We start from the raw sequence: 23327 nt of genomic DNA, 5'->3' as shown, positions 1-23327 counted from the left end.
CCAGAAAGGTTTTAAAGGTGGCTCATTGACAATGGCATATTAGCAGCTCCATTTATCGCCCATTCTGACCTTGCCAAAGACTAGCTATGTAAGTGATCACTAGGCCTTTGGTTCTTAAAAATAATGATCACTAGGAAAATTAGGACAACAGTATGAAAAACAAGGTCCAAGTTAAATAAATAAAATAAATATCAAGAAAGGTGAAAGAGAAAAGAAATGTTTAAAATTCTGATTGGTTTTCTTATAAAGATTCAAGATCTTGCATTCTTAAATTAAGAGGCAGAGTAATACCTTAATCAATAAAGAAATTTTAAAAAATTAAGAGGCAGAGCTATTGGGAAAGGGACACTCAAAGGCAAACAACGAGTGTAAATTTTTAAATGTCAGCAAGAATCAGGAGTTTAATAGAAGAGTTGGAAGAGAAAGTTTAAGAAATCTATCAACAAAAAAGATAAAATTATAGAAAATACATTTTTAAAGATAAGCAGCATCAACTCAGGATGTCTAATTTGACTATTGGAAATTCCAGAGAGAACAGTGAGAAAGATGGAAGGAACTTATTTAAAGAAAAAAGATCGGAAATGTGAATTGTATGAATGAAAAATAGACCACACCTAGATATATCTTTATGGAATTTTGAGGATACCAAGTATAAAGAAAAGATCCTTTTTTTAAAATTTTAAAGAGAAAAAAAAAAGTAAAACCTTCAAAGGAATGAGGACCAATGAAACATCAGACTACTCATCAATCACGCCGGACACCACAAGCTGAGGAATTCTTTCAAAGGACTAGAGGGCATTGTTTTCCTGTTGGAATTCTGTACCCACAAGAACTGTAGAGCAAAATGAAGATATCACCAAATATGCAAGAATTCTGGAAAATTATTTCCCATGGACCCTTTCAGAAGAAGAAACTCAAAGATGTACTCAGGCACAACAAGGAAGAAAAGCAAGAAAGAGATTTGGGATCTAGGAAACAGCAAATTTGACCCAGAAATAACAGTCATGCTAGCTATGCAGCAGACTAAAGATGATCCACACCATATTAGAGCATTCTGTCACGGAGGATGGACAGCTTCGATACTGAGGGTGTGGCTGAATTTGAGATTCTAATAAAGGCACATTAATGGAAATGAGAAAAAAATTAAGGCAACTAATAAACTCCAGCAAAAACAGTTATATCTAACAGGTATGATTCCTATGTGAACAAACTGAGACATTGCATCATTTTAATTGGATGGAGTGCAAAAAAGGAGACTATGACCTTGATGGTAAGAACAGTCTTGGCTCTGGAGTATAGAACATTGGACCCACAGAGAATGAAGTGAAATTCTAGTACGTTACTTGGCTTTGCAGTGAACAGTCTTCACAAGATATGAGTGCTCTTTACTGGTTACCAGCTTGTAAAAGCAACATATAGACAGAGCAGAGAAGCCTTAAGTGTAGTTATTAAACCAAATGCACAAACCAGTTTATCCACCCTGACAATGCTGAAATAAGGCGAACGCTGATTGAGGGGAGGGAGTAGGGAAAAGGCTAGGGACTCCAATATTCATATCTTCGTATTGGATTTACTGTTTTAGCCAAGGAAGAATATCCAAAGCTGATGGAAAGGAAAATAGAGGCATTCATATATGGGGAGAAATAAACCCCAAATCTTTCGGTCAAAAAATATTGTCTAAAGTTGGCACATCAATAAACAAAGATATAAGTGTGTTATTTAGAGTTAACCAAACAGAATTGCTAAAAAGAGAAATGGTCAGAAGTAGCTGGCCTTAATGGTGAGCTGTGAATGTCAAATGCTAATATTTCATTTTGTCAAGTGAGCTATATGATTTTTATTGCTATTTCTGGACTGAACTTTTCCTTTTTTGAGCTTTTATGTGGAAGGCAGGAACAGGCTTCTTGGTTCTGGCATTGACTGGGTTGAGAGGAACCCAAAATTGGCCATCAGCATACTCTTTACACAGCTGAGGTTGGATGGGGACGTAAGGAAGCATCAGTAGGTCGAATGTTTTATAACTTAAAGATGATGTTTTTCAAGACTTCTTTCTCCTTCAGGGAATTAATTCCTGCAGACATTAAGTCAGATGCAAGTGAGTCCATTTGTCTCCATTCTCTTCCTCTCTTTTTATCATAGCGTGTGTTCGTGTGGGACTTGGATGAGACAATAATTATTTTTCACTCCTTACTCACGGGGACTTTTGCATCCAGATATGGGAAGGTAAGAATCCATTTGTCTCTCTTTTTTTCCAACATGACTTTGTGTGCAGCTGATTTGTCCAGGGAATTGTGGGGGCAGTTTATGAGGCAGCTTCTCTACACAAAAGCAGTCCCTTTGGGTCTGCCTCTGTTGGAGAAAGCCTACGGAATTTTCCCCTGACATGTGAACATTGAATTAGCTTCCCCTTCTATTGTCTCCCATGCCTTTTCTCCCAACACATGAAGCATTCAACAACCCACTTGATAAGATAGAAGCTCATAGTCGTTGGCTACCTTCTTTCTAAGAGGGCCAGGATACGCTGCAGTCCAAACCCGGTAATCCTAGCTTTAAATAAAATGAGGTAAAATCTTTTTTCTTCTTCCCTGTTGTTTATCTTAGTGTTTCCAGCAGTTGGATTTAATTTTCCTTCCGTTTTTCTGAGATGAGGGGGAGGCATTTTGTCAGCTCCAGCATGGAACTTAGCAGCAGCTTTGCAAATGTATCCCTGACAAATGATGTTGGGGAACCATTCCCTTAGAATTCCGGGTAGTTGCTAAGGGCTGATTGGTGGCGAATGGAAGAAACATTGAAACCACCTGAAGAATGCAAAAATAGGCCCAATTGCGAATACCCAAATCCTGCTGATTCTTTGCATCCATCCTGTGGGCTTCCCAACAGACCACATGTGATGCACCAGATGTCTGCCATCCCTACAGACAGGTGGGGGTGGGAGGGTGGCGAGTTCCCATCTCATCCGGGGTGAACGACCTGTTGGCAGCTGCTTCCACGCCTGGGTAGGAACCATGAGACTCGCCAGCGCCTGGAAAATATTTCTGTTTCTGTTTAGAGACCAGGAATATGATTTGACATCACCTCATGGCTTTTCCAGCTGCTCGTGTTTTTTATGGGAGGTATAACAAGCTGGATGTGCAATTAGCAAGATAGATTTATCGTCTGCCATTATGTTGTAAAGAATATAAAAATGGTGTTGGTGGTGCAGAAATATCTTACGGTTGTAGGAATGCCGTTAATATGTCTAGCAGTGCCTGCGGGAAATCCGGCATGCGTGTTTGGTCTATGCACAGGTTAGGTAAAGGAGGGCAGAGTCAAGAGCTGCAGAAAACAGCCGAGTGGAGTTGGCCATCATTGCCAAGAGTTGGGGCTGTTCCGAGGGGCTGCTGTAGGGAGTTGCTCTCCAGCTCTGGGTGTTCTGCGGGTTTTCTACCCACCTTCACCCTGGTCAAGTCACCTTCCCAAAAAGCATTCCTTCATCCTTCTTTCCCGTAGAAATAGCCCACTCTGAGGTTGTACACCTTGTGCAGCAATCGGTTCTCGGGAATGGTATAGGGCTTTGTCATCTTGAGGATGATTTTTGTGTCTGTGTCCCACCACCACTTCTTAAACCGAATTGTGGGCTCCCTCAAGGCAGGGGCAAAGCCAGGAAAGAGCTGCTTTCAAAAAACCCCATGTCACCTGGTCCATAGGATTCCTCCTGCCAACCACCTCTCCAACCCTAACACCTAATCCCAGCTACCCTCACCTCCAGCTATCTGGTCTCTCAGCTCCCACTCTTGCCCTTTATAGCCCCCCACACAAGCCTGGTCCTATCACTCCCCCTCCTGAAAAGCCATCAGTGGGCTCCCATTGACCAGCCCTAGCCCCAGCCTCCAGGGCTCTTCAAGAGCTGGCTCTTGCCCCACTCTCTAGCCCCATCTTCTCCTATTCATCCTGAGTCGCTTTCTGTCCTTGAACCTGCTACGTTCTCGCCCATATCCGCTGAACTTCTTCCAGAAACAGAGCCTCAGACAAATGAGTGCAGGGAGTTTATTTGGGGGTGGAATCCAAGAGACAGTCGATGCAGAGGGAAGAAATGAGGCAGCCCATGTAGCGTGCATAAATAGCTACTATGGTAGCTGGGGTTCAATTCCACTGGGAACCCTCAGAGTTGACCCACCCAACAAATGAGGGTGCTGATATATTTATCCAGCTGATATATTTACCCAGAAGGTTCCCTTCTGTCATGGGTTGAGGGCAAGGAAAGCCTTGGCATGTACAGGAATAGTGACAGCTGAGGGGACCTGGGAAAGAGGCACATTAGAAGCCTTTACTATATCTATAAAGTTGTTTTACAAGGTCAAATCCTATTGTATTTATCTTTTCAGTGTCTCCAAGAGGACTTTCCATCTAAATTGCATTTCTCCCCATAACTGTATTTTTTTATTTATAATTATAATTCTATACTTACTGCCTTTATCCCTCCTAGGATATATTGTATGTACAGTGAGGGCAGGGACCATGAACATTATTTTATCAACCCAACAAGTCAATGCATGGTCCAGAATTACTCAATAAATATTTGCTGCATGAATGAATCAGCATGATTCTCTAGAATGAAAGCTGTGTGACGACAGGCACTCTTTCTCCTTTTGTGTTTGCTGCTTTGTCCCCGAGGCATAGGACAGTGCCCCCCACATAGTGGACATCAAATAAATATTTGTTGAATAAAGGAAGGAAGGAAGGAAAATAATACCAAAACAAAAGATTTCTAACTGATGGCTGCCAGCCAAATTCAGCCTGCAGACATTTTTAGTTTGGTCTCTAGAGTGCTTGGAAAAAAATGTGAATTTGTTGCCAACACTTAAAAATCAGGAGACTGCACAGACCAAAACAATCTAGATTTCTAGCTCTTCTTGAAAAATTAGAAAGTCTGTCTATCCTACATTCCCAAAGGCAGCTATCAGTAGGAGCAGAGTAGCAACTGCCTTATTATTAGGCTGTATGCTCTCCAGCCCATCCACAGCCCCAACCCTGCCTATTTAATTTGTTTATGGGACCCTGCTGCCCCATTAGCATCTGAATTTCCTTCTTTTTTTTAATGACATATCATTTTTGAGTGAACATGTCTTTTTTAAAGTATATATGTTTTATTGATTTCAGAGAAAAAGTGAGACGGGGAGAGAGAGAGAAACATCAATGATGAGAGAGAGTCATTGACTGGCGGCCTCCTGCACGCCCCACACTGGGGATCAAGCCTGCAACCCGGGCATCCCCTGATAGAAATCGAACCCGGGACCCTTCAGTCCGCAGGCCATCACTCTATCCATTGAGCCAAATCAGGTAGGGCTAGCATCTGAATTTCAACATTCATCCTAGAATTACAGAGCCACAGAACGTCAGAGCTGGAAGGACCTAGGAGACCATCATGCCCAATTAGTCTTCATGGTACATAAAGAGAAACTGAGGCTCAGCAAAAGATCATCCAGGACAGAATGAGTCATGCTTCAGGCTCACATGCCTCCTTGTGCTCTCGGGATGTGCAGGGAAAACTGAGGTGAGAAGCTATTGGAACCCCCAAGTGTCCTGTGCCATCTTCATTACTCTTGTAGAATCCCCCCCTCCCTCCTCCATCTCTCTCTTAGGTGAGAAATTAGTATTTTTTATTTACTAAATCCAACAACCCTGAGAGAGATTCAAAATAACTGTGGCTTAAACAAGATAGAAAATTCCCCTAGCCCCTTGGTCGGCAAACTGTGGCTCTCGAGCCACATGTGTCTCTTTGGCCCGTTGAATGCTGCTCTTCCACAAAATACCACGGCCTGGGCGAGTCTATTTTGAAGAAGTGGCATTAGAAGAAGTTTAAGTTTAAAAAATTTGACTCTCAAAAGAAATTTCAATCGTTATACTGTCAATATTTGGCTCTGTTGACTAATGAGTTTGCCAACCACGTCCCTAGCCTAACAGGTGTAGCAGTTCAAGCTGGCAAGGCTGCTATAGGACACCAGGGAACTTCTGTCTTATTCTCTGCCATCTTAGCATTGCCCTCGTTGCCAAGAAAAGACATAGCTCACTCTGTGTCTGGATTCTAGCCAGTTAGAAAGGGGAAGAGGAAAAGGGAAGTTCACCCCTCTATCTTTCATTTTATTTTATTTTATTTTATTTTATTTTATTTTATTTTATTTTTTGTCCCTCTCTTTAAAGGCCAGACCCAGAAGTTACACATATCATTTCTACTCACAGCCCATTGGCTGGAATTTGGTCACATGACCACACCTAGCTGTAAGGGAGTCTGAGATGTGTAGTCTAGTCATATGCCCCATTAAAATCTAGAGGCTATTTTTCTCAGAGGGGTAAAGGAAGAATTGATATTGGAAGACAGCTAGCAATTTTCAGCACAATAAGAGGAAGAACAATGAAAGAAAAATATTGTGGAAAAATAAAATCAGTGCTGTTCAAAAGTTCTGTTCAATTGGATTTGTAAGTCTGAAGATCCAAAGAGAAGTCTGGACTATAAACTTGAAGGTCATAGAATTATAGAAGATCTAGAGTAGGGGTGTTGAACTCAATCAGAGAAGGGGCCAAAATCTAAAATCCAGCCTAAATCGCGGGCCGAATGGTTTACTGAACAGTCATAAACTGACAATGTCATAAACTGACAGCGGAGTGCAGTGATGACAGCGCGGTGCGGGCCACATTGCAAGGCCTGGCGGGCTGGATTTGGCCCGCGGGCCTTGTGTTTGACACATGTGATCTAGAGGAACAGGAGAGAATGACCCCATTTTGCAGACAGAGTAACTGAGACACAGGGAGGTTATATAGTCAGGGTATTCATAACAGAGCTAAAATATTTGGCCTTGACTTTTTGCCCATAGCTCTTAATCTTTGGGCTTTTCCAGTAGCTACAGTCATGTGGAGCTTATTATTAATATCTAGTATTATCAACAGTAAAAATAAAAATTAAAAGAAAAAACAATAGCTAGTATCAAGCAGGACTCTCAGTATGAAGAATAGATTATTTAGGTTACAATGGAAACTTACTGGATCACAAGAAATGAAAATTCCAGAGGTATATGGGATTCAGGTTGGGCTGGATCCAGGAGCTCAAGCAGTATTCTCAGAGTTTAGTGTTTCTGCACCCCTCAGCCAACTTTCTTCATGTAGTGGATCCCTCTCAGCAATCCCAACTTAAAAAGGAGACCTTCTACTTCCCAAATTCCAGCACAACTCTCAGGCTCGAATCTCACTTCCCCCAACTGGGTCAAATGCCCATCCACTCACCAACCTCTGTGCCTCTGATTGGCAAGCCTAGATCAACAGCCCATTTCTGGCATGGAGAGAGTAAAGAATCAGGTCGGCTCCATCCCAACCAAATGAACCCTGTAAAAAGGCGTGGTCCCCCAAAAGGAACTGAAGTGCTCTTTCCAGAAGAGGGTGAAGGCTTTGGAGGTCCAGAATTGGCTCTGCAGTCGAAGACCCCTGTACATCCACACCATTTGTCTGTGGCCATTGTGTTGAGCACCATACAGGAAGCAGAAATCATATCGATTGTGGTCCCAGCCAAAGGGGTGGCTCAGTGTTTACTTAGGGAAATCAGACCAGCAGACCTAAAATGATGAAGGAATGATTCAAAACAGAATGTTTGAGTTTTAAAACAGAAACCGGGCTCTCTTCCTGTTCCCAGGCAGAGCATGTGCTGCTCGAGGCTGTCATCTCTCCACTTCCTTTCCACTTCTTCCTACCCGGTTCTCAGAGCCAGAGCATCCCTTTGGTGTCTGTACCTTCCCACAGGCTGTGGATCCATTAGGCGTTCCCCGGAGAGCTGTCGGAGCCAGAAACTGCCACCTCTTTCCTGACCTCCCCCCCTCCCGCCCTGTCCCTGAACTCTGTTTTTTCCAGCTGAGATCAGACAAGGTGGTCAGGAGTCTCTGCCTGTGGCCAGGATTCTGGGAGGGATTACTCAGCAGTCCTGGGCTTCCCAGTGGCTCGGCCCAGGCTCCTTCTTTGTAACTTGCCTTCCAGACAGCTCAGTACCAATTGGAAACTCAACTCCAGGCCCAGTTGTGTGTGTGTTTTTAATAACAACTTTAATGAGAAAGAATCACATGCCATAAATGTACCGTGTTAATGTGTACAATTCAGTGGCTTTTAGTATATTCAGAGTTGTGCAACCATCACCACTGTCTGATTTTAAAATGTTTTCATCACCCAAAAAGAAACCCATAGCAATTAATAAACATTCCCCATCTCCCCCTCCCCACAGCCCCTGACAACCACTGATCTTCCCCTCTATGTAGATTTGCTGCTTCTGGACACTGTGTATAAATTGAACCATGCATTATGTGGTCTTGGGTGTGAGGCTTCTTTTACGTGGCATGATGTTTTCCGTGGCCATCCACGCTGTAGATGCACAGTCCTTTCTTCCTTTTTGTTGCCACGTAATTTTCCATTCTACCACGTTTGGTCCATCATTCATCATTTGGCAGTTGGGCTGCTGCCACTTTTGGCTGTTATGACCAATGCTGCCGTGAACATTCGTGTACAGGTTCTTGTGTGGACATACATTTTCAATGCTCTTTGGTGTATACCTGGAAGTGGCATTGCAGGGTCATATGGTAACTCTAGGTTTAAGATTTTAAGGAACTGCCAGACTGTTTTCCAGAATAGCTGCACCATTTTACATTCCCGTAAGCAATGTGTAAGGGCTCCAGTTTCTCCACCTTCTCACCGTCACTTGTTATTGTCCGTCTTTTTGGTTATCATCCTCTTAGTGGATGTGAAGTGGTATTTCATTGTAATTTTGATTTGTATTTCCCTAATGACTAATTATGTTGGCTGACTAATGATGTTTTCTGTTGCTTATTGGCCAGTTGTAATATCTTCTTTGGAGAAATAGCTATAGTATTCGAATCCTTTGCCCATTTTTAGTGTGTCTTTTTATTGTTGAGTTGTAAGAGTTCTTTATATATTCTGGATACAGGTCCATTATCAGACATATAATTTGCAACTATTTTCTCACATTCTGTAGCTTTTCTTCCCACTTTATTTATAGTGTCCTTTAAAGCAGATATATTTTGAAGGCAGAACTAACCACAGATGCAATGTGACTCCTTATTCTCACCCCCTAGGCTACAAGGATGTTCTGTTTTCTGCCCACGGCCTCCCTCTGAAGGGACCTGGTCTCTTCTCACTCTATTGCCAACTAGCAAATTCCCGCTGGACGAATTCTCCCCTTTTTTGCATGTTCACTATATACCGAGTGCGCTTCTGTCAATGTTCTTATAAGCTGGGCCTCAAAAGCGGACACTGAGTCATTCATGTCCTTTGTCCACATACGGCCCCTTCTTGTTCCACCTAGAGCAGGTGGGCGTGTCTCCTTTCAGACCCACTTATGCTCCTCCCGCCCCCTCCACGGTTTCATGTGTGGCTTCTTGTTTGCTTTCCTGTAAAACTTGAATTTTTCTTTTGTGTGCATTAACTCGTCACGTCTGTCAATGGCATTAAGTACCCGGCGCTTCTCATGTTTCCCCCTCTGCATGGTGGTTCTAGATGCTTCCACATTGCCACAAGCCCAGCTCAGTGGTTCTCAGCTGGAGGTAATGTAGCCCCATAGGATGGTTAGCAGTGTCATAAACACGTGTGGTTGTCACGTCTTAGGGGAGTGCTGCTGGCATCTAGTGGGTGGAGGCCAGGGATCCTGCTCCATATCCTGCCGCACACAGATGGTCCCCACAACCGAGAATTATCCAGCCCCAATGTCCATCATGCTGCTATTGAGGAACTGCTGCTCTGAACCCAGAGTCTCATGTCTTCCTTATCCGCGGCCCCCGCAGGGAGGACACCAGGCTCCGCTAACTCCCCACCAGCACAGACAGCCGTGTGGCGAGATTCCTTTGGGACCGCTCTGAGCCTTACCCCACTCTCACTGAATCCCCACCACAAACCTAGAAGGCATGGCTGCTCCTGTGATGCCCGTTTGCGGAGAAGCTGGGGCTCTGAGGTGGAGCGAGCCAGCCAAGGTTACCCAGCTTGGAAGGAATGAAAGTTAGGATGTGGCCCACTGCTCTGAACTATGTATCTAAGCAGCGCCCCCAGGGGTCACGGGAATGGACTGGGGTGGAAAATAAGAGGCTCTGGAATAAACCCTTCCGCTTGGCCTGTGAGCTCCAAGAACACAGGGACTGGGTCTGCTGTGTCCATAGCTTCATCCCCTGGCACCCCGCAGTGCCTGGCACATCCACTTGACAAATGTTTGTTGAATACACAAGTAAATAAATAGCTTGTGGATAGGGACTTTTCAGCGTGTGTGATTGCAAGCACGGCAGGAAAGAGGTTCCAGGGTGCCTGCCCTCGAAGGAACAAGTCTCCACACTGTGACAACACAGGGGCCTGTCCGCGTCTCTCCAGGGCCGAGATGCTGCGTGCCATCTGGCCTGGCCTCCCCGGAGCTCGGCCCACAGCAGGGCTCAGCAGAGGCTGTGGGGTGTGTAGCAAGTGGCTCCTCGACGCTTGGGGCCACTGACACTTTAGCAGGTGGAGGACCTGGGATGGGGCCACGTGACCCTTGTCTACTGAGCAGAATCCTTTCCAGGACTTCCTTCCGTGTCATACTTTTTAAAGGGCCAGATGCCCTGCTCAATCTGAAGAGATTCTTTTCAAACTGGAAACCCATGGTTAGATTTGGCCTGAACACAGGTTTAGTTGCATCTCCTGGGATTTTCTTGAATTCTAAAATCATCACTAAGAGCCCTAGCCGGTTTGGCTCAGTGGATAGAGCATCAGCCTGCTGTCTGAAGGGTCCCAGGTTTGGTTCTGGTTCAAGAGCACATGCCCAGGTTTCGAGCTCGGTCCCCAGTAGGAGGCATGCAGGAGGCAGCTGATCAATGATTCTTTCTCATCATTAATGTTTCTCTCTCTCTCTCTCTCTCTCTCCCTCTCCCTCTCCTCTCTGAAATAAAATAAATAATCATGCTGGGATTGGATTTTCAGTGAGCAGCATAGTGAAGGCCCCACCGTTATCCCTGCAGCCTCCCCGTTTTCATAGGCATGATGGCTGGGCACCTGTGACACTCGGAAATGTTCTTCACGTGTCCCACGTGCCACCCAGAGGGACAGAGGCCAGTTGCCCACAGCAGCAGCCTGCTCATTCACCCGCCCTTGTTGCCTTCCTTCCTTTCCCCCTGACCCCCACGTTCTGCCACCAAGTGCTTCCCAGTCACCTCACCGGGAAGCTGCTGCACCTGAACCCTAGGCTGGGAGATGCTTCAGGAAGACCCAGACTAAGCCATCGAGGGGCTGTGATGGCTCAGACTTCTTACAAGAACTCGAACTCTTCACTGGCAAACCCCTGTGGTAACACAAGCCCCCCTGGCTTCTGGGATGTGGTCCAGGGACCAGCATCTGCTGGACATGCGGTCTCAGGTCCCATTGCAGAGGTACTGACCTAGGATGGACATGTCAACTTGACCTCCAGGTGATTCCTTCACATATTGGTCTGTGAGGTGAGATGTAAGCCATGAATTCGCCTGGTGACAGCTTTTCCCAGGGGTCCAGCCAGCCTCCTGTGGGCCAGGAGAGGCTGGGCAGGGAGCACCCGGCCAGAGCTTGGCCCCCGTGCCCCTGCGCTCAGCCAGGCCTCCCCGGAAGCATTCCTCAGCCATGTTATTACAGGGTCCCGGCTCGGGTTCCAGAATCCAGTCCCCAGCACAATGCCATCGGGATGTAATCAGATCCAGTTGGCGATACACCGCCTGGCCTGTCCGTTACTGCTTTAAAAACTTGAGAAGAAATTAAAAAAAAAAAAAAAAAAAAAAAAACCAACCACTTTTATGACCCTGCAGTTAAAAACTATTTGTAGAAGTTGCTAAGGTTCAAATCAGAAGTGCCCTCTCTGGAGGACTATTCGTTAACTCAGAGGACCGCAGAGTCTTTCCTTCTCTTTCTTCCCGTCCACCTTTGAGATGCAGCTCTAATTCACTTCTGCCCTCCGCCATCCAGAGCTTTCCATCCTCTGACAAAACACAAGCCAAAGTGCTTAAGGACATCTGTTTATTTTATTTCTTTAATGAGAAAACCTTCCCGCTTCCCCGGGCTCAGCTGTGTTTATTTACCTTGTGCGAGCCATGTGAGGCGAGCACCTTGGACGGCTCAGGCCCGGCCGGGCCCTCCCTCGCCGCGGCCTCCAGCCCTGCCCAAGGAAAACAGAGTCCTTGGAACTCTATAAAATAGATTTTCAAAATAAATACTGCCTAATACACTCGGTAGATGTGGATTAAGTCAAGATGAATACAATTTGGAAAGGATTTTCTGAGGAAGTCGGAGATTTCTTTCCCCCACTGGGGGTTAAGCCTTGTATTTAAAATCTCCCCCTCCCCACCCCCAGCCCTTTTTTCCGTTAAGTAAAAGGCATTTGGTCTTTGCGCGAATAAAGACGTGGTGGCTTTGATTGGCCCTCTCCCGCAATGATTATTTGCTTTGTAGGATGAGGGATGGTGACTTAACTCATCACTTCTTTCCATCCAATCAGGGCAAGAAGCAGACATCTGCAGCTGTCATTTGGGGGGGGGGGGGGAGGGGTGAGGAGGAGGCTGGAGCTTTGAAAGATGTCCTCGAGGTGAATGACAGTTGCCGGGGCCACGGGCTGGGGGGTAGGGGGCGACCCTTTGTAGATTTAATCCCCTGTAATAGCGCTTCCCCAAGTGCCTCTGCTTATATATTTCAGAGCATTAAGGGATTATTTCCAACATAAAATATAGTTTAGAGATGGTTTGGGGTTGTCAGGAAAGTGCTCATTAGCGGAGACTGCCTTTGAAGGCCCGTGCTCACTGCTGCCAGGAGGGAGACCTCGCACAAGCACTCGTCGGAGGTGGGGAGTTTCGGGCTAGCGAAGGCTCCGGATGCTCTCATTTTCCACCCGCAAATCTCACACATGCCAACTGCTTCCCCGGGCGTCTTTGGCCAACTTTCCCCACCCCTTCTCTTAGTCCCACCCCTCAATGAGTGCTGAAGGGCAACTGGAAAAAAAAAATGATGGTAATAAGAAGGATTTAAGTCTCCTATGCAAATCCTACAACAAATTGCCGGTTGGGGAAGAGTGAGAAGCTCTTTTGTCTTCTGTAAATACAGGGGTTGCCGCTCACGATGCTAAGCGGTGAAAAAAATATCCCAGGCACCCTGCGAACCTCAACAACGGGAACAATGTGCCTTCACACTTAACTAGCAGGTTGAGAGGCTGTCTCCCCCAGCGCCCCACCTGCCCTGTCTGCGGTACTTATTTCCCAACAATAGGGCTCTTGAGCTGCCCAAAGATCACTGGAAGTCCGGAGAGCCTCCGGTGGTGAGGGTGTCGCTCCCTGGATGGTGGGAGGTGTCAAGGTGGTTGTCTTAGGGGAAATAGGAGGGCACACACACACACACACCATGCCTGTTTCCCACACTTCCTAGGTGAATTAGTGAATTTGCAGGCCTTTCTGATGGAGAATTTGCAGGCCTTTCTGATAGTGAATTTGCAGGCCTTTCTGAGGGAGAAACTCCCATGCACATTCCCCTGAAGGGGCCTAATTCAAAGTAGAAATATGCAGTTTAAGAATCTCTTTGGAAAAATCCATCCATGGATAAATGGATAAACACATCGTAGGGTATTCACACAATGGAATATTTTCCAGCTGTACAAAGGCATGAAGTTCTGATTTGAGCTACAACGCGGACGGTCCCAAAAAAACATTATGCTAAGTGAAAGAAGCCAGACGCACAACGTTCAGAGGCTGTGGGGTTCTATTCGTATGGAATGTCCCGGACAGGTAAAGCCGTAGAGATGTGCCTCGGGGATATGGAGTTTCTCTTTGAGCGGGTGAAAATAGGTTGGAACTGTCTAGCTAGAGGTTTGCTCATCTGTAAAACCGGAATAATCATTCCTGCCCCACTGACCTCAAAAGACCAGTCTGGGGATCCTCTGTTTCCCAGAGGGCACTGTGGGAACTGCTGATGGAGGACAAACTTCCCGGAGCCCGTAAAAAAAAAAAAAAAAATGAACATTTTTTACTTTAAAAATTGGGGTGTTTTGTTTGTTGGTGTGTTTTTAGCTTCTCTTCAGCTGGTTTGGTGTCAGGGAAACGCTGGCCATATGAAACGAGCTGTGAAGCGCTGCCGCCTCCTTTCTTTCCCGGCCAAGGTCGAGGAGAACTGGTGCTAATTCTTCTTGAAACGTTTGGTAAAACTCTCCAGTGAAATCATCTGAGCCTGGAGACTTTGTTTTTGGAGGTTTTTAACTGTGAATTCGGTTTCTTTCATACTTGTAGCTATTTCATCCTGGGTGAGTTGTGGTTTTCGAGGAACTGGTTCATTTCGTTCATTGTCAAATTTATGTGTCTAGAGCTAAATAAAAAAATAATAATAAATAAACTATTTACTTTCACGGTGACTTTCAGTTAGTAGCATAGAAGCCATACCCAGACACCTTCAATTATAGGGATAAAAACTATAAAATCTCTCCCCACATGTATGGCACTAGTCATGAGTCATAGCCTTGGTCCTCAAGACAAAACTACAAGGTAGACATGGAGATCATTGTTCTACTCAGAGGACACGGAGGCCAAGACTGCCAAGCTAGCAAGTGGCAGAGAAGGAAACAGATCCAGAACCCCAGAGGCGATTCCAAGCCCCTCTGCATCCGGGCTGACCACAGCCAATCACAAGGCCCCCAAGTTCAAAACTTGCAATCTAACCCTGTTTCTCCCCATGTCAGACATTATACTGTGGGGGGGGTTTCTCATACACACAGCTTGTTCCTGCCTCAGGGCCTTTGCACTGGCTGTTTCTGCCCCTGGCTGGCACCTTTGTTTCATTTGGGTCTTTGCTCTGATGTCACCTCCTCAGAGAGAACTTCCCTGACCACCCCTCTCTAGTAGTCCTCTATAAACCTCAAACACAGACACATTCACTGTGTGTATTTTCTCTCTCTATCTATCTATCTCTCTATCTCTATCTCTATCTCTATCTCTCTCTCCTCCCACCCTCTCACCCCCCACCCCCAGCAATCTTCCTGTCTCATTTTCTTCAGATCACCTGTCACTGTCTGAAATGTGTCTTAGTTTTTCCTGGCCCTCTCCCTCCAATAGAATGCAAGCTCCATGGGGCAAAGGACTTTCTTGTCTGAGAGCAAGGAGCCAGTTAGCATAATAGTCTACACCAGTGGTCGGCAAACTCATTAGTCAAAAAAGCCAAATATCAACAGTACAACGATTGAAATTTCTTTTGAGAGCCAAATTTTTTAAACTTAAACTTCTTCTAACACCACTTCTTCAAAATAGACTGGCCCAGGCTGTGGTATTTTGTGGAAGAGCCACACTCAAGGGGCCAAAGAGCCACATGTGGCTCTCAAGCAACAGTTTGCCGACCACAGGTCTACACCAGCAGCTGGCAAACTACATCCATCTTGTGGGCCAAATCTGGCACGCCACCTGTTGTTGTTTTTTTAAATAAAGTTTTATTGGAACACACCCAAGCCCATTTGTTTACATTTTGTCTATGGCTGCTTTTTTGCTACAACAGCAGAGTTGAGTAGTTGTGACAGAGATCGTATGGGCAACAGAGCCTAAAATATTTGCTGTCTGGCCCTTTATAGAGAAGGTCACCCACTTCTGGTTTATAACATGGGCTCTGGAGCCAGGCTGCTCAGGTTCAAAGCCAGCTCCACTCTCTAGCCAGTGACCTCAGGCAAGTCCCTTTGCCTCCCTGTGTCTCAGTTTCCACCTGTGTAACAGGGGTCTAATAGCAATGATACTTACCTCATCAGGACTGTGGGGAGGTTTAAATGAGCTAATGCATGTGAAGTGCTTGATGCTGTGCCTGATACACAGTGAATAGCTTTTGTAGACTAAATGGATAAATATCATCATCGATAATAATGAATGAATGAATGAATGAATGAATGAATAAAAGTCTTTTAAAGAGCTGCAGCTTTGGGGGCGTGTTGCTGCTTGTGTCAGAATGTCCCCTCCGTGGAAGGCATGCTGAAGTTTTCCTGAAGAGTCACCGAGTTGAGGAGGAATGATGGTGCTGGACAGACTCTGCAGGGGCTTGCTGAGTGTCAGGCTCTGTTCTAGGCACTTGTATGAACTTCTGTAAACTCCGTGCCCTGCAGTCCCCCTGGTCCTGGGCGTTTAGGGTGAACATTTCATCTGGGTCTGGTCTGGAAGTTCCACATTTTAAACACTCAAGGTCCCAGGTCCCAAGAACCCCCTCAGCTGGGGCACATGGGGACAGCTGGTTTCCTACTCTACGTTCGCAGCTCCATGTGTCTATTTTTTTTATTGCTTTTGACTTTAAATGTATATCCTAGGGAATGCTTTAAACGCTGGTAGATACCTCCAGCCGAAAGAACGTTTTTTCAAAGGATAAACCGACCTGGGAGACCGAGCGTTTGTGTTTGCGTAAAGCTCCCAGAGAGGAACCTGCTTAGACGTCTTTCTTTGTTCTCTTGAGTTTGACCAGGATTTTATCAGCTGTAGTCAGTCAGCTCGACTCTTTTGTGATCCAGCCATGATGGGATTTATCTTACAGCTCTTTGGGTAAAATTCTTGTTAGTACAAATAGACCCATTTGCTGAGCTAAGGTCTAGTTTCTGTGTTCTGTGAAAAGGCCGGGTTGTTGTGTGTTCTTTAACTTGACTGTTCAAACATGTGAATCAACCTGTTTTTTTCCTTACAACCATCATTTTCTTGTCTTCCTCTTTTAAACAAGCTGATCTGTTTTCCAGGAGTTTCCAAGTAATTAAACCCAATTAAAACCATTAAATTCTCTCTTTTAATGACAACTTTATTATTCAAAGCTAACCACAAGGAGGAGATTTAGCTGGCAAAGCCCTCCATTGTGTGTTAATCCATCCCTAACCTCTGGCTGACACTTCCCAGAGATAAGCCCCACAGAATAGGGAGGCTGGTTTAATGAATAGCTTTAATTAATACTTTTCTTCCTTGTGGCAGAGTAATTATTTGTTCAGCTTGTAAACAGCTACTTGGCAGTGATTTTTTTTAAAAGGCCCAGTTGGCTTGCATGGTGTGATGGCTTTGATTGGTTTGGTGTGTTTGTGTGTGTTTTCTTTAAGAGGGAGGGGGGAGAGGTCTCCCTTCCAGGAGAGGTGCAGAAGCTCATTGTCCTGGGACGGCAGGGTAATCGCAGAAGAAAAGCGAGGCGAGCGCAGGTGGCGGGCTGCCTGTGTGTGTGAGCTGGCTCCAGAGCGGGCACGCCTGCCCTTTGCAGCAGAAGTCTGCAAGCCCAGACAGGGTCCCACCGAGACACAAGCCTGGCTCTCGGCAGTCTGGGCGCTGAGATGAGAAGGAAGGGCCCGATGGAAAAATGCCAACCCGAGCTTCAACCCTGCAGTAATCCCCTGACCTGCCTTCAGGTAGTGCCTGGGAAAAGGACAGCCACGGGCAAGTGCTAAAGGAGCCCCCAGGAAGAAGTCGTCCTGTGAATAAGGGCTCACCCCCACCCAGGACCACAAGCTCTGAGCCCACACCCAATACCGTGCTTTCCATAATGCATCTGCTCCCCTGCTCTCCCCCTCACTTCAGGAGGGGAATGCCACAGCTGCCCACACGGTGCAGACGAGGAAACGGGCACAGCGACCTGCCCTGTCACCCACCTTCCAGCAGGAAGGGCAGAGCCGGGCTCGCAGACAGGTCTCTGTGCAGCGAGGGTCTCACAGCGAGACAGGAAAACAGCTTCTCCCACTCAGCTGGTTGACAGATTAAAATTTTTTTAACCGATCCCTTAGTTAGACAGTCAGTTTCATTAACAAGGTTGACCACTCTGTAAGTACAGAGTTGATTGACGTACAGTAAGGCCCAAGCCTTTTCGTTATTTTAATCATCAGAGCAGTGGTTCTCCAGTGTGTGGGAGGGGGTTGGGGAGGGGGGGGCGTTCAATTTTGCTTCCCTAATTCCTGTGACAATGTCTAGGGACCATGTGGGCTGTCACTGGGTGAAGGGTGCTGCTGGTGTCTAGTGGGTAGCGGCCAGGGAGGCTGCTAAACACCCTAGAGGTCTCAGCACAGTCTCACGGTGAAGAACGATCTGGCTCAATGGTCGGCAAACTCATTAGTCAACAGAGCCAAATATCAACAGTACAACGATTGAAATTTCTTTTGAGAGCCAAATTTTTTTAAACTTAAACTTCTTCTAACGCCACTTCTTCAAAATTGACTCACCCAGGCCGTGGTATTTTGTGGAAGAGCCACACTCAAAGGGCCAAAGAGCTGCAAGTGGCTCGCGAGTCGCGATTTGCCCACCACAGATCTGGCGCAAATGTCAACTGTGCTGCGACTGAAAAATCTGGATTTATTGAACACTCACATTTCTCACTCTAGAGATATTTTATAAGCACACAAAAGCAATATTAATGTGCTCACTTATCAGACCCCATAAAGACCGGGTCAAACCCAGTCTTAATTTAATTTAAATTATTTTAAACTTAATTTAAAAATAATTAAGTCATTATCTTAGTGGTGTAGACTGTTCACCAGGCCACCAGAAGTGTTTCAGAAACACATCTAAGGAGCCAACAGTTCTCACCCAAACATGAGCCACGGATGACCTTGCTGGCCCAGGACTATTTGACAGCCGCGTCCCAGTTCCCAAACATCTACCTCGACTTTCCGTGCCAGCTTCCTTCACAAAGGCCTCATGAGGAGCACGAAGCAGGGTTAAAGCGAAGTTCCTAATTCCGGAAGCTTCGTGCTGAGAAGTGGTCAGGATCCTCCCGGTGCCTCTTGGGAGCCACCAAAACGGAACTTCCCCTCCTGGGAGCGCTCAGAGCTGCGTTTGGAGCAGGAGAAAGAAGCAAAGAGCCCCCGCGGCGGGCTCACCCCGGGGCCTGGGCCTGCTCGGAGGACCGGGTCTGGGAGGGCGCTTAATGGGCAGGATGTCAGAACTCACGCATCTGGGAGTAGAGACTGGGCTTTCCTGTCCTCATCTCAAAGGACTGACCGTGGCATTCCGCCTGAGCCAGCCCTGGTAAAGGGGGCCTGGACCAGGAGGCAGCTGGCCGCGGTCACTGTGAGAACGAACGAGACGAGACGACATTTACATTGCGTTGTCTTCTGCTTTTTGTTTGCTCCGTTGGTTGGTTGGTTGGTGGGTGGGTGGGTGGGTTGGTCGGGTTCTTTCTGAAAGTTGGCTTTGGAAACATTGCATTTGATACCATTAGTGGACCCAGAGAGGCCCTAACGTTGGTTACTAAAATGGGTCTTTCCATATCACACCTCTGTTTGACTCCTAGGATGACATCCTAAAAAAATTACAGGGGTACCAGTAAGTTTGTGGGGAGGGGCGTGGAGGCGGCGGGGAAGCAAAGAAGGGATTTGGGGCCCTCTAGGGTCGGCTAAAGTGATCTGGTTTCCAATCTCCACCAAGGTGTCTGGTTTCCATAGCGCCATTCCCGGCGTTGGGGCAGGGAGGAGGGCAGTGAGGAGTGAGGATTTAACAAGGGAACTTTGCTTTTTCATATCAAGTCCAGGAAATGAAAGCACCAATGCTCAGAGGCAGTCAGGGGAGATCTTTCCCAGCCCCAGGGTCCAGCTTTATCCTCCCGACGCCCAACGGTTATAGAAGGGAAAGCCAGTCTGAGGCCTGGGACGGGAATCAGGGCTGCGTTTTCATGGCAGCTGCTTGTCAGTGCTTCCAAGGATGGAAGTGTAATTTCATTCAATAGGCCATTCATTTCACTAAAAACAGATATTCAACCCTCTTAAATGAGGCATTTGTTTTTGTTTAAAAATCTGACGAGAATCTGCCTTAAGCTCCTTTCCCCTAATAAAGTATTTTATTTGATGTTATTAGTTCCAACAAAGACATATTCAGTGAGTAAAAAGGTTAAGATTTGGGCAGTTCTTCAGCAGATAGTCTGGATTCGGATCCCAATTCTGACACTTATTAGCAGAGTAACCTTGAACAAGTCTCATGGTTGCTTTGAGTCTTGATTTTTCTGTGAAATCAGAAAAGATATTTTGAGGAGAAAATGTAATAATGTATATAAAGCTCACACACATTCATACACTCATTTAAAAAATACTTAACTGAGCACCTGCTGTGTATTGGACTATGTGCCAGGTAAAAGGGACATAGCAATAGTTCTCACAGAGCCTTCTGGTTGAGGTAGAAGCATCAAAAATCAAAAGTTTAAAAATAAGGTTATCCTATATAATGAAAGGCTAATATGCAAATTGACCAAATGACAGAACGACGGTTGCTCTGACGCGCACTGACCACCAGGGGGCAGATGCTCAATTCAAGAGTTGCTCCCTGGTAATCAGTGCGCTCCCACAGGGGGAGCACCGCCCAGCCAGAAGCCAGGTCACAGCTGGCGAGCTCAGCAGCGGTAGCAGGAGCCTCTCCCACCTCTGGGGCAGCACTAAGGATGTCCGACTGCCAGCTTAGGCCCATGGGGAGCAGGCCTAAGCCATCAGTCGCACATCCCCCGAGGGCTTCTGGACTGCAAGAGGGTGCAGGCAGGGCTGAGGGGCCTCCCCCCCTCCCCCCACCCGCAGGTGCAAGAATCTCCTGTACGGGGCCTCTAGTTTCAGATAATGATAAATGCTGTCAAAACTTTAGCAGGATAATGAGATGTAGAGTGAGTGGAGGGTGGACATTGGGATTACTCTAGATCAGGGGTCTTCAAACTACGGCCCGCGGGCCACATGCGGCCCGCAGAGGAGTCTGATCCGGCCCGCCAGGTTTTTTGGGCAGTGAGCGCAGCCGAGGTGTTATAGTAGGAATTAGTAGTTCATATAGTCCGGCCCTCCAGCTCTCTGAGGGACCGTGATCTGGCCCCCACTTTAAAAAGTTTGAGGACCCCTGCTCTAGATCAGTGTTTCCCAAACTATTGACATGTGTACCCCTTCTATAATTTTCGTAACGCTGAGTACCCCTCGTATTCATGAGAATGTAAAATTAGGCACAGCTAAGCACAGTGCAGTGCATATCCCCACCAAACTGATGACAAAATATATATATATTGATTGGCTACTTCCTGCATGCCCCCAACTGGGGATCAAGCCCGCAACCTGGCATGTGCCCTGACCAGGAATTGAACCCTGACCTCCTGGTTCACAGGTCAACACTCAATCACTGAGCCACGCTGGCTGTGCACTAGGAAGAGCATACAGCTGATGCCGTAATTGGAGGTGGAGGTGGAGAGTGCACAGGTGCAACAGGGACCGAGTGTTCTGAGCCCATAAATATGTTAAAAAATAAAGAGATAAATACCAGTAAGCCAGTATCTTACTCTGAAAAATTCAAACTGGATGTAATCAGCTATACAAAAGAGCATGGAAGTAGAGCTGCAGAGAGACAATTTGGACCTCCTCCCACTGAGTGTATGACCAGACAGTGGAGAAAACAAGAAGAATAACTCCTTAAGATGCCAAAAAAGAAGAAGGCCTTAAGAGAAAAACCAGCAAAATGTTTAAAATATTGATTTCTGAATTTTGGGTTGGAAAAGTGGGGGGGCATCTTATACATGGAAAAACACAGGAGACCTCAGGAGCAATTGGATCTGATCCCCAAATACGTTCATGTGAATCTGTGTGCACTGTCAAGAAGGCTCCACCTGTGCTCATGGTAAGATGGCTACCAACATCCTCAAGGGTGGAATCTACCAACTCTGCCTCCCTAGAATTAAGAAGGTTCCTCTTTCCCAATAGTTATAGCTAAAGTCCCAGAGCCAATTTTCATTGGCTCCCATTGACCACATGACCATCCTAAACCAGTCACTATGATCCCGACCAGGCCTATGAAGGAAGATTATCCTGGGTATGTTCTTTACGAGAATGATTAACCGCTAATTCACAGACATGGAAATTCATTCCCAGAGAAATTACGAAGCTTCACAATATCATGCTGCCTCTTTTTCAAGGTGTCTGATAAAGACCCTGCAGTGGGCGTGCCCAAGACACCCTCCGTCTGGATGAGTAGCGAGAAGGGCCTATAAGCTATCATACTCACGGTTACTGTTTATGACGATGAAAACATCTTAAGGCCAACGAAGGGAAAGGGGCATGGAGTGAGGTCCAGGAGAAAGGCCCAACCTTCCAGCGGCCTCTCCCAGTGGAGCGCCCACATGCCCGTTCATTCTCCTAGCACTGATGTGTGACAACACGCGGGAAGTGTTGCCAGCCAGGGGAGTTCACCTGAGCTTTGATGTCCAGGGTCTTATTGGGGTCAATGACATAGGCATGTGTGCCTTTGAGATTGACCCCAGCTACTCAGATGCCAGCCCCCCAGAACAAAAACAGGTGTTCCCCATAAATCACATTGTTAGCATCAACTATCAGGGCGACTGGGACTGCGTGGCCTCAGGGCTCAGAGCTCATCTGCCAGCAGCCAGCCTCGGGCCAGTCCTGAAAACAGGTCTCTCCTAGGGACGTGCAGGGTTTGATCGATCACCCCAGGCCTGCTGCGTTAAGCCTTTCCTGCACAGACAGGACCCCAAGTGAAATCATTTAAAGGGCTCAGTTCAAATGGAGACCACCAGGTTCTATGAAGGCCTGAGGGGACCTCTTTCTTGTCATGCAGCTGGGCCACGGGAGGTCAACATGCTCTCGAAGCAGGGAAGCCAGAACAGGCATCATGCATAGCCAGAGGATTATGGAATCTGAGCTCCTGTCTCCACACTGCCTCTTAGAGGTGTCCTTGAACAAGTCACATAGTAACAGTAGTAATAGTCATGGCAATATAAAACACACACACAGCCGAAACTGGTTTGGCTCAATGGATAGAGCGTTGGCTTGCGGACTGAAGGGTCCCAGGTTGAATTCTGGACAAGGGCATGTACCTTGGTTGCAGACACATCTCCATTGGGGGATTTGCAGGAGGCAGCTGATCAATGTTTCTCTCTCATTGACATTTCTGACTCTCTGTCCCTCTCTCTTCCTCTCTGTAAAAAATCAATAAAATATAGTAAACACACACACACACACACACACACACACACACACACACATACTCCAACCGAAATAGTTCACCATTACTGTATATGACATACTCTGACATTTTGTCATCTATTCTAGGGATTAGCAAAATATCCTATATAATAAAAGCCTACTATGCTAAGTGCCTGACCATTCATTTGACTGTTCAACCAGTCGCTATAATGTGCACTGACCACCAGGGAGCAGACACCTGTAGGTTAGCTTGCTGCTGGGGTCCAGCAGATCAGGATTGGGCGAGATGGGCCAAACATGCCCTGGAGTCCTCCCACAGTCCCTCCCCAGCCCTGATCATGCACCGGAGGGGTCCCTCAGCCTGGCCTGCGCTTTCTTGCAATCTAGGACCCCGTGGGGAATGTCTGCAGGC

The 23327-nt window shown here is 46.5% G+C and overlaps 1 protein-coding gene across 4 annotated transcripts in view; it reads left to right on the top strand.

Moving 5' to 3' along the window:
- Positions 1–23327, top strand: part of EYA2 (EYA transcriptional coactivator and phosphatase 2) — a 202288-nt gene that overhangs the window by 141123 nt on the left and 37838 nt on the right. For 3 of the 4 annotated variants that reach the window (XM_084887495.1, XM_084887492.1, XM_084887494.1), the window contains one exon: positions 2140–2223. The exons of the other annotated variant lie outside the window; for it this stretch is intronic. In XM_084887495.1, coding sequence (XP_084743621.1) covers positions 2140–2223 — 84 coding nt within the window. The remainder of the gene's footprint in view (positions 1–2139; positions 2224–23327) is intronic. 4 annotated transcript variants of the gene reach the window in all.

The sequence above is a fragment of the Pipistrellus hanaki genome (genome assembly GCF_964339955.1).
Source record: "Pipistrellus hanaki genome assembly, chromosome: 6".
NCBI lineage: Eukaryota > Metazoa > Chordata > Mammalia > Chiroptera > Vespertilionidae > Pipistrellus > Pipistrellus hanaki.
The sequence above is the reverse complement of the archived record's forward strand: the minus strand, read 5'-3'. Positions and strand labels throughout refer to the sequence as shown.